At 44.3% G+C, this 15,462-nt stretch overlaps 1 protein-coding gene across 2 annotated transcripts in view; it reads right to left on the bottom strand.

The window, feature by feature from the left end:
* Positions 1 to 15,462, bottom strand: part of pou6f2 (POU class 6 homeobox 2) — a 132,316-nt gene that overhangs the window by 65,277 nt on the left and 51,577 nt on the right. For both annotated transcript variants that reach the window (XM_064330810.1, XM_064330809.1), the window contains exons 4-5: positions 13,440 to 13,537; positions 6,813 to 7,041 (exon numbers count right to left, since the gene is read on the bottom strand). In XM_064330810.1, the coding sequence (XP_064186880.1) occupies positions 6,813 to 7,041; positions 13,440 to 13,537 (327 nt within the window). The remainder of the gene's footprint in view (positions 1 to 6,812; positions 7,042 to 13,439; positions 13,538 to 15,462) is intronic.

The raw sequence follows: 15,462 nt of genomic DNA, 5'->3' as shown, positions 1-15,462 counted from the left end.
CTTCCCTGGCTTGCCACAGTGGAGACACAAGTCATGTACTGCTTTATTGAAGCAGACACAGCCATTTCCTATTATCATTATTATTGTCTTTTTTTCCCCACCCTGACCACAGGAATATCCTCTCCTTTTTCGCGCGGGATGCGATGAGACAATTTACTCTCCTCTGGCGGCTGAGCCTCCGCAGTTTAACCGGAATGACATCGCTACCAGCCGGGGAGACGCGCGCGTCGGAATGTGACAGTGCCGGGATTTAGCGGGTTCACTCCGAGAAAAAACAATGGCAGCGAAAATAACGCCACGGCACGAGACTCCAGAAGGAAAGCCTACGCTCTTCCGCCAAGACCGAGCGAGCGCGCCTCCCTTTTCTTCTTATCGACAATTCCTGCTGGAAGTTTAATGTCTATTCATTTTCCTCAGATCTCCAGCTGTCTTTTAGTGTAAGGTGACGCGTGGCACTCGAGTGATGATTCTAGGAAACCAGCATCTTTATAAGGATATAAAAAGAGATGGTAGTGGGCCCCTTTATGGGATATGACCAATCCTGGTCAAGATATGAACTGTGTGCCTTGCCTTGAGGAAGACAGCACCCCCCCCAGCTAACTGATCTCTTGGCCTATGAGATCATCACCAAATCCAGGACAAGGCTCTCCATACAGGGGGTTCCATGGAATTAGATGTTTGACTGACTGCAAATCACGTTAATTAAGAGTGTGTAAAAATGTGACATGGTGAGAACAAACATATTCCAGATCATGTGACTCAGATTGCATTTATTCATTGCCTTTCAAATGGCTGAAAGAACATGATTCAAGTATACATGCTTTAAGAGTTTCAAGATCTGCATTGATGAATAGTATTATAAATGCATAAATTAAGGGAGTATGTCTGTAGCTAAAGTTATGTACTGTTATATACTGTTAATAAACACTTCAGAAAGCAACTGGAAGTTATATATTTATGCCCCTAAAAATAAGACAATAAGAAGGTTTCTGCGTTTTTTCACTCTTAACTGTTCATATCTGTCTGGAAAGTAGTGATGTTATGTGAGTAGAACAATAAAAAGCCTATTAGTTTGTGGAATTGGGTGATCAAAATTTTTGTTTCTTAATGACAATCTTTGGTGATCGACATCCTTATGAAGGATATTTTGCCCTGTTCAATTCCAAACAACATTCCTCAAGTTAAACAAATTCTAGAAATAGAAAGAAATGTTTTCCCAATTTTAATACTACTTATTTTGTATAATCAGTGAAAAAGCGTGGGAAATACGAAAATATGAATGACTATGTTACATTACGTTCATCTTATTCTATCAGTCAAGAGAGTATTATACAATGTAAAACATTTCAAATCAATTATGAACATTCTTTTTTTGAACAATGAAGACTACAAAATTCATACAATGTGAGTGCTTGGGTGTATGCATGTGAGCTTGTGTGTGTGTGTGCGTGTCTATACGGGCGTGTGTCGCCATGTCTGCGTGAGCGAGTGTGTAACTGGATGTCTCCATGCTCTTGAATACATTAAGGCTGGCCTTTTTTTTCCCCCACTGTCAAATACATTCATCAGGCATGCGTCAAACCTGTGCCGGGGTTGTACAGTGCTGCTTATTGAAGACAAACAATAAACCACGGCTGGATATCAATGGAATGAGAGAAAGGAGATGAGAATCCAGTCGCTAGCGCTGCTGGGATTGCCTGCTGGATCTGGTTCAGCGGTGGCTTCATCTCCACTGGCACCTCTCACTCTCAATTATTTGGCTGCTGTCACAACAAATCAATCAAATTACCGCTGCAAATCCCTCTGCCGGCACTCCCATTGTGCCGCTAGTTGCATTAGCTTTGAAATGTATGGAGGTGTAAATTTTATCTCTATTATTTATTCAATACAACTTTCTCCCTAGCGAGATATCCTACAAGCACAGTGAACTTAAATCATTAAATGCTAGCAGAATACATATTGCCGAGAACATTTCAAATTAAACTGCAAAGAGAGGCCTCTTTAATGTGTTGATATAGAACTGGAGCTGTTTATTTGGGGAATACAGGAATGTTATTGTTCTTAATAAACCCTCATGGGCCAATATGTTTTTTTTATAGCACAGGCTGCTCTGTCTCTGCCTCTCTCTCTCTCTCTCTCTTTCTTTGTCTCTTCTACAGAATGCATTTTTAAATGTAATTATTTTCTCTCCTATTACTGGACTTCTCATTGGCTATAGAAACATTCTGGTGAAGTGTGTGATGTGTGGTACGAATGGAAGAAGAGCCATGGTAAAAAAAAATAAATAAAAAATATAAAAAAACTCCCAAGCATCCTGTCCCAGTTTAAAGAAGCATTCTGTAGCACCTTGCTTAACTGAGAGGCAACCATGCAACGCGCTTGTGTTCCGTAAGCTGGCCTCTAAAAGGCCCATTGTATCTGTGAAGGCAGCCGGCTGATCGGAAGTGATTGAGTCAGACGTGTATTCTCCAGCGAGGAAATATTTTGATCTTGCCTCAGGAGCCTGTTATCTGGTGTTGTAATGAGCGTGATTTCCATAATTTGTGTCATACCCCCCCGCCTGCAACCTGAACACGATGCAAGGAGGAGAGCGCCCCTCCAACAGAAACATCATTCTGATCATTACTGACATCCACACTCATTACTCTACAAAAGTGGGACAGCCGCTTTTATGTAGATTCTGAAAGCGATTTCGTGTTCTCTGAAGACGAATGCAAAGGAACAGGGCTCTCACCTAACCATCAACCTTCAGCTCACAGGGATTATGCACAGTGCTGGGTTTCTGATCTAAGCAAATAAGACGAGCTGCACTTATTAATATTAGAGGGCTTGAAGAGACATGAATAGGCCCTTGTCTTGCGTTACCTACCGGCAATCTCTAGACACTCCCGGACAAAATACATCTTATGAGTTCCCTTCTTGGAAGGGGAACATCAAACATTACCAGATTAGAATATTTAACATGTTATACTGAAGGAAAATGCAAGTGGCACAAGCTATTTGTTTGAAGTTATTTGATCTAGCAGTTTTTCTATTTAGGACTTTTTTCTGAGTATGTTATCATGTCTCAAGAGTTTCTGATTTGGTTCCATTAATTGAATATTTATTCCATATAAATGTTTGACTTTTTATTTTTAAAATATTAAACTGCACAAGGGCATCCTTTCCATGGTGAAGTAAGTATAGTGAAGTAGTGAAGTGAAGTATAAGTAGGCACAGTAAGTCATGGAAATGGTATATCTGTTCAATATTTAAATGCTTTATTTGGTTCCTGATTTATGAATGTTTTAAATACATTTTACTAGCCATTCGTATTCCTGTAACCGCAATAAAGCTATGTGAAAAAACGACCCTACTGCAGCCTACCTAAGGTAGTAATGTCCTAATGTTCATTTAAAAAATAATGTGCATGGTCTGGTTTGTGCGTGGCACAAAATTCATACAAATATATGGGTACCTCATAGAAAAGTTTGAGAATCCCATATTAGATTTTTTTCACTGTCCTTTTTTATTTTCCACTGGAAATGTACTTTTTTTTATAGACCGTGTCATAGCATTAATCTTTCTGACAAATAGCAGGTTAGCTCTGGTCCACTGTTTATCATGATCACAGGGAGATGTTATAAGGTTTTATTTAGGTAACACCTCGAACTTTACAGCACACTCAGGTCACAGTTATTTATCACAACTGATAAAACTTTGCTCGCGCCCAAAAATCTCATCCCCATTTAATCATCTATGCATCTTTTTTTTTTCCTTTAAGAGAACAAAACTGCTGAGTGTTAAAATGCCAGAGACATGAAGTGAGAATACATGATGAGACACTGGTTGTTAGATTTCAGCTTATCTCATTTGCCTCAAGAGTTCATTGCCTTACTGAAAATTAGAAGACAGAAGCATAAAATGAGGATTACACTGATTTAAAACATATCGCACTTAAAGCCAATACTAAATCTGAATCTTGTAACCCACAAACACATACACAGGCACGCACACGCACACACACATACACACACGCACACACACAACACTCGCATGCATACACACACATACACACACACACACAAATACACACACACGCACACACACGCACACACGCTCACACGCACACACACACATACACACACACACACTTGCACACACACACACACACACACACATACACATACACACACACGCACTCGCACATACACACACACGCATACACACACACACACACACACACACACACACACACGCATACACACACGCACACACGATCGCACGCACACACACACACACACACACACAAAACACACACACACACACACAAACACACACACACACACTCGCACACACACACACAGTCATTAGACGGGTCATTAAACTTAAACACTGCTGTGCACAATGGCCTGTCTGGGATCTCTCCCTCATTACTTAGGCACACAATATTTTCTGTCTGATCTGACGTTAATTAGCTAGAGGCGCACAAGCTGTAAAGCACACTTGCTCCCGGGTCATGTAATCAGCTTGCTCCTCTCCAGCGGCAGTAGGGGACTGCATTAAACTCCGGATTAATCAGGCCGGGGGCCAGGGCCCGGCGCCGCTGGCGTGGAAGTGCTGCGCCAGCAGGCTTCAGTCGCCTGAGGCCTGATTGCCCAGGACAGGGCGACGTGGAAACTCATGACGTGGCCAGAGGGCCGGGATGGAGTCAAGACATTTAGCATCACTTGGGACTTGTGTCACTTCCTGTCTCAGGAGCGCTTTTCAATGCCTCAATTTAATGGGGAATTTAAAGGGGCAGCGTTCTTCCTGGTTGCAAGGCAGAGTAACAGTGGGAACATGGGAAAATTTCAGCTAAACGGCTGCATGCTCTGCCCTCTCATCAGTTCACTAAAAGATATTTATCTCATTTATAATATTTATAATTTCCAGTGGATAGAGGTATGATTATTAGAGGTCCAAGCAGTGCAGATACTTTTTCCTTCTGTAAAAGTATCTGGATCTCAGAAACTGCAAGGTGTAGAGCTACCAAATTTGATAGATCATTTCCAAATGTCACCCACTTCACAGTCACCAAAAACCCGTCCAAATTGACCATGTGGTGGCGCTATAACAAGCACGTTACATTTTGGCATGTATCTCATAAACCGAAAGGCCCAGAAACATAACTTTTTTTTGACAGAATCCTTGAGTCATGCAGAATCCAATGCATCCAATGCAGGTTTTCCGAAAAACCTATTTTTTCAAATGTTTCCTGCAAAGGTGGACCGGCGGTCACAATTTTTAGGCTCCTTAAGGACTGAAGATGAAAAGGTATGAAAATAATTTTTCTACTCCAAAGCATTTCACTGTCCAGTTCTCAAGGAGTCTGTGGAATATTCTCGTAAACAGGCAGTGACTCCGGAACCCTGCATGTGAATGGGACATAACTTTAACAGACGTGTTTGGCTCATGGCCGTGGCGGATTTAGTTTTACACTCTATAGTGCCACTTTCAGGTAAGGCCCATTTTGTGGTGTCAATACATTGAGTAAAGAAGGCACAGTTGTTCAATCAGACACTGGTAGATTTCAGCAGTCTTCTAAGAAGGTAAGCACAATTCTTCCCAAATTCCCATGCCCCAAAAAACAAGGCACGCAGAAGAAAGAGAGCTGGACAACTGGTGCATTAGAGAGACCCGGCAGAAAGCCACAACATTAGTGCGTGAGTATATGTGGAGTAGCCACTCTAAATAGATGTGAGTGTTTATTAGCCCCCCCCCCCCCCCCATCCTGACGCTTGTTGTTATTTATGCATGTTTGTCCATTAAGGTTTCATCACCAGATTGGCTTCAAGAGTGAGCCCCCCCCCCACCTCTCAGCGTGCCTCTCGCCCCACTTTCCGCCATCCTGGCATTATTTTAATACCCACAAACCCGCTGTATGCATTTACATGCACTCCTCAAATTTATACCCTGGAATTTTTCTCTTTTTTTTTTTGCATTAGCAAGGCCCTCCCTCATCCAAGATTTATGACTGACAGGTTCCCATCGCTCAATCTAATGGTATAAAAGAGACAATATTTTAAACATTAAGATGAAAACCATTTACAACTATGATCAAAAGAGAACATTTGAGCATTAAAGTTTAAAAGGAGAAGTTAAGTACGGCCTTGTGGACAGACAGGCAAGCGCAAGAGAAGAGAGGAAAGTACACTTTATGCAGAGAAAGAGACGTAAAGTGCTGCTCCACGCTAGCACAAAACATTGACCTATAATTAATACGGACCTTCCTTCGAGCCACCCAAGGCTAGCGAGATGTTTGAATTTCCCCTTTTCACAGGTATTGTCAAGTATGGTGAATTGAAATGCTAATGCACTGACCTCTGATTCGTAAATTCCTTCGATAAGAATAGTAAATAACATCATTGCTCTGGAAAGAAATATGCAACGTGTGTCTTCTATTAAATCAATTGTGTGATTTGCCTGTCCTTGTCACGCCATTATCCCGACCCATTGTCAATGGCACAAAACAGTGCATGGTTTCCTCAAGGGATTTACCAAAAGCGAACAAATTGCGACCTGCCAAAAGCAATGGAATACACTCAATGCTAAGGCAACGCACAAGAAAATAAGAAAGAAAATAAAGAAATTTTAATTGTTCAAATCTTCAGAGAAGCAGGAGGTCAGGCAGACAATTTAAATGCTTCAGGGATAAATTCAAGTAGGCATTTAGGGATTTGTTAAGGTTTTGTATTGTGTTGACTGGCACTTCAAAAAAACACACCTAGTAAATCACGATTGGCTCTGCTGTGTTAGAGAAAGTAGCGCTGTCTCTGCTGAGTGGCTCTTACCTTGTAGGTTCTGCAATGGTAAGGTCATGATGCCACCGGCCGCCGCAGCTGCCACCAGCCCCTGGATGTTGGCGAGGTTGGCGGTGGGCAACGTGAGCACCAGGCCCTGCTGTCCTCCCAGCTGCCCGGCCATGTTGAAGGGGATAAGGATGGGCTGGTTGAGGCCCGGACCTCCCCCGGGCATCACCCCTGCCACCGCTGATGCCAACTGCTGGGCCGCCAACAGAGACTGTAACAGAGAGCACACACACACACACACACACACACAAAACACACGCACACTTCCAGAAGTTAGCAGATACTCACACACTGATGCATTGTCAACGCTGCTTTGCAGTGGACCTGTGAGAGATGATGCCAAAACATTTGCTACACAGTAAAAGGTTCAGTGTTAAATTAACTCTTACAGTGTGGTCCCAGTTGGACTCAAAGAATCTCTGTTAGATTTGAATTAACGCTGGACATTTTACTGTGTATAATCAATCAACCACTCTATTGCTGGAATAATAATTTTTATAACATTTGAGATACCCGAAATACCTTACATGTATCATATGCTAACAGGAAGCAATGGATAAACACTGCTTTTCAATGACATACAAATCAGAATCAGCTCCAGCAACCCTTACATGGCTACAGACTCCAAGAAAGGAGCTGAATGCTCCACAACACACAGTCAGGGAAGGTAGAAAAAAATCGGTTGACCAACTATGGGAGAGGCTCTGAATGAATGCGTCATGGATGGAAAGCTCTAAAATCGTGCTCTGTCAGACCTTTATGGGTACAGTCACGTTAGACAAGGAGAAATGATCGCCTTAGAGAGAGAGTCTTTTCAAAAACGCTTTGCATTTCAGCAGGAGCATCCTAATCAATGCCTTTTGCCGTTGCCGCTCCTGCCGGTGACATCTGTACTGTCTGCATATTATATGTTCTGTCAGGGCAAAAGAAACCTGCGCCGAGCTCATCGGGAGAATGAAATCAGACGCCTGGCAAAGGCTTCAGAGCGCGCTCTGTTTCCAGAGGCATCCAAAGCAGTTTGCATTTCAGCACAATAAATGAGCGAGGCACAATTCTGATACCGCTGATGGAATATGCAACCGAGCTGCTCTCCCGCCCCCCGCCCCAACCGCCACCGCCACCGCCACCGCCACCCCCGTCCCACCCCTGCCGCTTTTAAGAGCATCAGCGCATTTGCCTCGCTGGCGGGAGAGACGCACGGGGAACTTCAAACCGCCGTTCGCTAATATTTGTCAAAGCTGAGTCTGAGCAGTCACATTGAGAAAAGCGCGGGGCTGCTATCTGCAGAATCTGTTTTTACAGAGGACATGCACAGACACACGCGCGCGCACGAAAACCCGTGTGTGCGTGCGAGCATACGCACACGCACAAACGTGCGCACACACACATAAACTCACAGACAGACGCACATGCGCATGCTCACAGGCGCATGCCCACGGCACACACACACCTGCAGACACATTGCCTTGTATGTAAAAAGTACTACCCCCAGTATCATCCAGTGAGTGAATTAAGGAAGTGACAGGTCAAAAGGGATGGAACTACACCTGCCCAATTAGATTTATAAGACAGGCGATTTCACTGAAAAATAATTCCACGAAGTCCAGAAAATAAGAACTTGACCGATCGCTCGGTCTTCATGCATAATACGCAAAACCAACCGCAAAGACCAGCCTTCACACATGTTTAAAAACCAGGTCCGACGGCAAGCTCGAACCGCCGCTTGACGAGAGCGGCTTAGCTGCGCGGTGGCACGGCGCTCCCGGAGAAAGGGGAGAAGGAGCGCACTGTTCTCTCCCTGTCAGGCCCAGCGCGCGCGGGGCTATTTATGGCCTCAGCTCCTGTCTGCTCGCCTGCCCCGTGGCCCCCGAGAGGTGGCAGAGGCTCTGGCTCGGGTACGCGCTGAGAGATCTTTAACCGCACTTGTCAGCTTTCCGCTCGTATTTTACATGGCGCGTCGCCACTCGCGGCAGAGGGGTGGGGGGGTGGGGGGGAGCGAGGGGCTGCTTGACGGCGGCGGGGTTGACGACGGCGTCGGTGAGATAGCCCGGCGCGGCGAGGAGGTGCGCGAAACCGCCGGGACGTAATTACGGTTTAGGTAGCGCTTAGCGATCTCACTCGGATTCTATTATGAGAAGCTGTGAAAGAGATTTTGAGGGAAATCCACAGGCAGGTGAACGGCTGTGAACAAATAGATGCTCACCACAGCTGTTGGCTGGTGGGGGGGGGGATGGGGGGGTGGGGGAGGGGGGGTTAGGTAAGCTTCCAGCTCTTTCAACAGCTATGATTCTCAGGTCTGGGTGTTGGGATTGTTCTGTGAAGACGGTTTGCTGAATAAGATGGTGCTCGTTTTCACGAAAGGAGTTGTGAAAGCTCCCTGGTGACTCAACAGCCGCTGGGTCCTGCGGTGTCGACACTGACATCGCGTGCTGGCCAGGGATGCTAGGCTACTGAACTGAATTATCCGCACGCCGCCCCCCACCCCATCCCAGCAATGCACGAGGCGCCCACAGGTCAACAGCCGTTATTAGTGAGAGATACGCCTCTCCTTCCATTACCACTGGCTCCTCTGTAGTGCCGTGTGCCTTGAGGGAAATATTCAGCGGCTCACAAGTGAAGTCCTGTACCACAACAATGCACGTGTCCCCACTGAAGGTCTGCCAGTGTGGGTGAGGGTCCCAGCTTGATTCCAAACTTGCATTGGGGTGGGGGAACGCCTGTTAAAATGACTTTTTAAAAATAGAAAATGTGCTGCGAAGTTTTAATCTAATGGCAATCAGTATTGGTGCAAAAATAAATGGGCTAACTTGCTATTTGAGATGTTGAGATATGCGTAGAAATGTGAAGAATGAGTTATTCCTCGACATTCACCCTCTTTGAGTCAGAGAAGCTAAGGCACAAATCCTGACAGTAATTTTGTGAAGGGCAAGTGCTTAACATTTTTTAAAATATCAACAACTTTACTAGTAATAACATTTCTTTTTCAATTTGTTTTGGACTAAGTATCAAGACAGCGCATAAAAAACCTATTCACCGCACAAAGGAAAATTCATTACAGGGGAGGACTCGTCTTCTATTCGGGACAAATGAAGTACATTTGATCTTGTTTTCGCACACTTTGACGGAAAATTCCACTGACAGATAGTCAAGGACCCCCCCCCCCCACTTCCTCCAGTCCATGCCGTGGGCCGTCCCCGTGCCTGACGCAGAGGACGCTGAAATCGGGAACGGCGGGTATATCAAAGGACGGGGTTCTGCGTACGGCGAACGCGTCTCCCTCGCTGAGATCGCGGGTGCGCGTTTGCGTGCGCCGCGCAAGCGTCGTCGGTGGAAAACACCCCGCCCGGCTCTTTGAAAAGGGCCGGGGTTTCGAGCCTGGCGTTTGTAGTTCTTGGCGAGGCGGAACGCGGGGGCCATTTGGGTTTGACGGCGTTTGTAGTTCTTGGCGAGGCGGAACACGGGGGCCATTTGGGTTTGATTGCGTCTGTACTTCAGAGGGCTCGGCTTCCCTTTCTTTCCCCTCACTCTCGCGATTGAATGTCGGCTCCTACTGTGAGGTAGCGATGTGACCAGAGATCTGATGCGGGCTTCTGAGGCTCTGCTCCAAACGAAAAGGAGGAGCCCCCCCCCCCCCCCCCCCACCCCGACTATGTTCCGTTAGGGTAAAACCTACGCCTCCCCTCTTACCAATCCACCCCTCAGCCTTTCCCTTTCCCTGCTTTGCGTGAGCCATTCATCAACCTTCCCTGCAAAAACAAATTGTACCCCTCATTGAAGAGAAGCTTCTGAGAAACAAAACATGTTGTCTTCGTGAACAGGTTCCAACCGGATCGAGTCCATCCCTTGCTGTCTAAACTAAGCTTCACTGGTATCGTTGTCTCACGGACAAGGTTGTTTTTCTGTTCCCTCGGAAATGAAACGGGAACATTACCCACATTATGGCACGTGTAAAAAAAAATTACCATTTTAAATCTCCAGGCATCCAGTGCTTTGGAGTTACTTTTGAAAGGTTCAAAGGGACAATAGAAATCTGACAGGCTATTCAAGCCAGCAGTATTATTACATTGTAAAATTAATACAGGTTACTTTTTTAATGATTATTATTATTATTTTTATTTTATTTATTTTTTTTACTACTAAATTATTTGGTTGAATAATAATGCCACTGAACGGGTTCAGAAAGGCCTATGTGGAGCTGAAGCACTATTGCTCCCCAGTTGTCTGTCAGTCAGTCTGTCTGTCTGTCTTTCAGCAGAAATCAGGGGCTGAAAACTGACTGACAGTTCCCTCGTAACGTGGACTCCACTACAACACAAACCCCATTCGTGGGACGTATGGGAAAGCGTATCGCCATTCTAACAGCGAAAAAAAGAAGATACTGCACGTGGATCTACCTAGGGGTCTGCTGTCTGTTGTTTCTTTATAAATGAGGCCATGCACCAGGAGCAGGTGCTGGAGTATATCAAACACACTGAATCATTGAAGCAGTATTAGCGATGATGCGGTATTTCTAACAAGACCATCCTGACCTCATCGTATTGAACAGCGCTAGATTCGAAATAAAGGAATGCACAGCCAGTTGCTTCTTTTTGCTTTGGCGGATTCATCCCTTTTGATCTAAAGCTTTTCAAGCAAGTGTCTCCAAATCGTTTGATTAAACATTTATTGTATTGCAACATATGTTGTAAGTATATTCTCTGAAGTGATGGCTAATCGATCTATACAAACTAGGGGTATGAGTAGGGGTATGAATTTATGGTGAATTTCTAGATAATAAACTACAATGCCTATGAGTTCTTTTTTGGTTCTGTGTTTTTATTTTATTATAGCATCTGTTTCAATCTATGAACACGTCTTTTACTCACATTCCTTCACCGGAATAGCTCCACCGAAACAATCTGTCACGCTAACGGCAGCATAATTAAACCCTGAAACATTAAAGGGAAGGAACAGCCTCCTGCGTCGTGATTGGTCATGATCAAAGGTGATTACGAGCAGCGGTAATGAGCCTGTTGTTCATTAAACCCCCCTTTGCCATAAATCCAATTAGACAGGGGGCTCCTCTTTATTGAGCTGTTTGCTGTGGCTTTGGTGGGAGCTGAAAATGAGGCTGTGGGCGAAAGGGGGCGGGGTTCACCTCAGGACGGATGAAACCGGCTACTGGCTCAGTCACGTGACTGCTTTCCCGAGAGTCTCCGTTCTTACAAATCGGACAGGACTGGCAATACCTTAAAGGCCTCTTTCGGAGGTTCAAAGTTTTTTTTTTCTTACGGATCAAATGACTTTACCGTTTTATATGAGGCCTCCCTGAATTAGCTTTTGTCAGGGGGTCTTTTATCCTTATGAGAACTTTTATCCTCATGTCATGTAAGGGAATTTTCAAAGCCGGCTCCTCAAGAGTATAAACGTTTTGAGTGTACGTACATGATTTACAGCAGAATATGCCAGAATAGGTTTGATTCTGGAGTTCCTCTCTCTTCCCTCGAGGAGAGAGAGTTCTGGAACAGGCCGTGCCCGAGCAGACAGCCCCAGCAAATATCAATGGAATCAATGCAGGTCAAAAAACAGCATGACTCTCTTCCTGCAGTGCTGAATACCTGCTTATACTGATAAATAGCTTCACCTTTAAATTATCCTTGCACAGATTAGCACTTAACAGAACCCGGAGGAGTTTAACACTTTGGTCAATAGCTCTCCCGGGGAGGCAGGAGAGCGATTATGGCATTGTGCATACGCCAAACTTCACACAGACCACAAGAGAGGCTATTCTCTGTTTTCCTTATTGTGTAAGATGGTTATAGCACCGCAATTGTGCACTTGTTCTTGAACTCTTAACTTTAGGACAGTGGTAACCAACCCTGTTCCTGGAGATCTACCATCCAGAAACAGGGTTCCTCGAGATCAAGGTTTTCATTTCAACCCTAATCTGGCACACCTGACTCTACTAATTAGCCGCGCAACAAGATCTCTAGCTGTTGAATGAGGTGAGCTTTCTCTGGGTTAGAGTGAAAACATACAAGATGATAGATCTCCAGGAATAGGGCTGGTTATCACAACTCTAGGATTTGCCATGTATGGCAAATGGAGTGTCATTCAATTTATCTGTTCAACAAATACAATTTCCTTACCCATGTCATTGAAATAAAGTTCTAATTTCAGGACATTTTTGAACGGAGTATTGCTTTCTACAGGCAAACCTCACTTCAAGCTTAAGTAAAGGGCAATGCATAGTAAATGCAAGACATGAGACAGTGAACAGCCGGGTGACAGCATGACATGATTGGTCCATCAGAATCAGGTGATCTGGAAAATCACAAACACAATGCTGGTTCTGTCCATTTCAATGATTTCCATATTTGTTCAGAACTAAACAGAAAAACATGCATACATATGACCCCCCAAAAAAGTCAAAAGACTCAGTCACTCAATCAATAATAGGCAGACTTACAAAAGAGCAATACATAAATAAATGTAATTAAATTTGAAATGACACTTTGTTACAAATGTTTATAAAAAATGTCACTGACACATCATGGGAATGAAACACAGGTGTCAGTGGTGAATGGAGTCTGTGGTGTGTGGTGCAGACGTTGGCAGAGGCACACCCACCTGTGGACCTACTGGGTAGGCAGGGTGTGATTGGTTGAGCTGAGTCTGATCTGAGGGACTGCTGCTGGCTTCAGACTGGGAAAAGCCTCCACGGGCCCCTGAGAAGGAGAAAGGAGGTGGAGGGTTTGGTTTAATTATCATAGCCACCAAAGCATGCAAACCGTGCACCTTCTCACCCACAGACATGAAAAAGCACACACTCACACGCAGCTCCAGGAAAGAGGAGTTTGCACAGGCCCATGCTCCCGCTTTGCGTATGCTCTCTCTCTCTCTCTCTCTCTCTCACTCACTCTCTCTCACTCTTTCTTCCACCCCACCCCCCCCGCACACACATCCACACACATACACATACACACACACAACGCACACACACACCCAAAAACCCACAGTCGCTCCGCACCATGCTGTGATGCCGCACCACATCGGCCCCGGGAACTCCATGCCTATGCGCTCAAACAAAAAGCAGCGCGGTGGGGATCGCTCATCTGCGATGAATAAATTACCGCTGCTTTCAGCCGCGCGGTTCGCGGAGGGAGAGACGCACGTGGGCCCCTGGCAGGTGGCCGAAACTGAGGCCGAGGGGTGGCAGAGGAACATACCAAACGTACCATACATCGAAGTACATTTTGAGAGATCTTTGGCTGCCTCCCTCCAGCCAGGCCAAAACCAGGCCAGAAAAAAAAAAACGCAACCACAGGTGATGCACCACAGTTATTTCCATTGACTAAGGCCGTAGAAATGAAGTGATTCGGCAAAGGAAATTTAAAATACTGAAACAATAATGAAGGCAACAACCATGGGAAAGGCAACATGAAGATGGGGGTTTGTGGATGAGCACCTTTGTTGCGAGCGATGGGTGGGAAAGAGGCTTCCGAATGTTGACGCAGCCTCTCAGAAACCCTCTTTCACCTCTTACTCATATTTGATATTCCATGTGAGCCTTGTGATTGGTCCTTTCCCTCTCTGCCCTACAGTATGTTTTTTGCCACAGCTGGCAAGTTTTGACAAGCCAAACAGTCTGTGAAAGGCTGTAATTTCTTTCTTTTATAAAATGTACAATCCTAAACATTGTTAGAATGGCACGTGGTTAGACCCAAAATTACTCAAAATGCCGGGTGTTGGATTAGTTTTAACAAGTATAAACATGGTGCAAAAAGCTATATTCTTCAAAACACAATTCTCCAATGGAAAACAATCACAGTAAGTGACAGGATTGCAATTTCCTCTTAGTGACATGGTCAAATGCTTGATTTACTTCCAGCAGCATTGTGAACATCTGACATTTAACACAGATGCTCTGTGTATGATGCTGAAGTCTTCTTTGTGGTCTTTTCCCTAAGAACATGCATTTGCTCATTGTTACTGATCGCTACTGACAAGGGCCAAACAGCCATCGCATAATACAATCTAAATGTATTCACAAATCAATTTATTAGATTTGAGATAGATCACAGGGCTTCCAGCTCAATATGAGCCAATGTTTACTGTATATCTCAATTGTTACCTCTGAACTGATAATGTCAAATTGCTTCTGATTTATCTTACTGCTTCCAAGAGATTCTGAAGCAAAGAAATGACTATGCTAAGCAAGAATCTCAGCATGCCATATTTCTACTAATACATTCGGTGAGACATGTTAGTGAATAAAACATATACCAGCCAGGGACAAAGGCTTTTATTTAAGCAAAAGACTTTACTTTAATACGAGTTCTATGCCTCATATGATTATAATGTTCATCAATTTTTCATTTGAAATATGCATACATTAATACAAGAAGGTTGGCTTTGTAACTGAAGACTAAAAACTTGCACATCAATGAGTCTTTTTGAACAGAATCAAAAAAGTACAACATGAAAATATTTTCAATTTAGTTCATTTTTTTATCCTCTCCAAGAAGTGTTTCATTAGCCTGAAGAGAAAAGCCATTCCTAGTAAAAAAAAATAGGCCCTTTTTCATTTAAAATCAAATCAAAATTGAAATATTGAATTACTGAAATATATATATATAATATATACTGAAAG

This window comes from Anguilla rostrata, chromosome 4, assembly GCF_018555375.3.
Source record: "Anguilla rostrata isolate EN2019 chromosome 4, ASM1855537v3, whole genome shotgun sequence".
Classification (NCBI taxonomy): Eukaryota; Metazoa; Chordata; class Actinopteri; order Anguilliformes; family Anguillidae; genus Anguilla; species Anguilla rostrata.
Note: the sequence above shows the minus strand (reverse complement) of the source record. Positions and strands in the feature narration are given on the sequence as shown.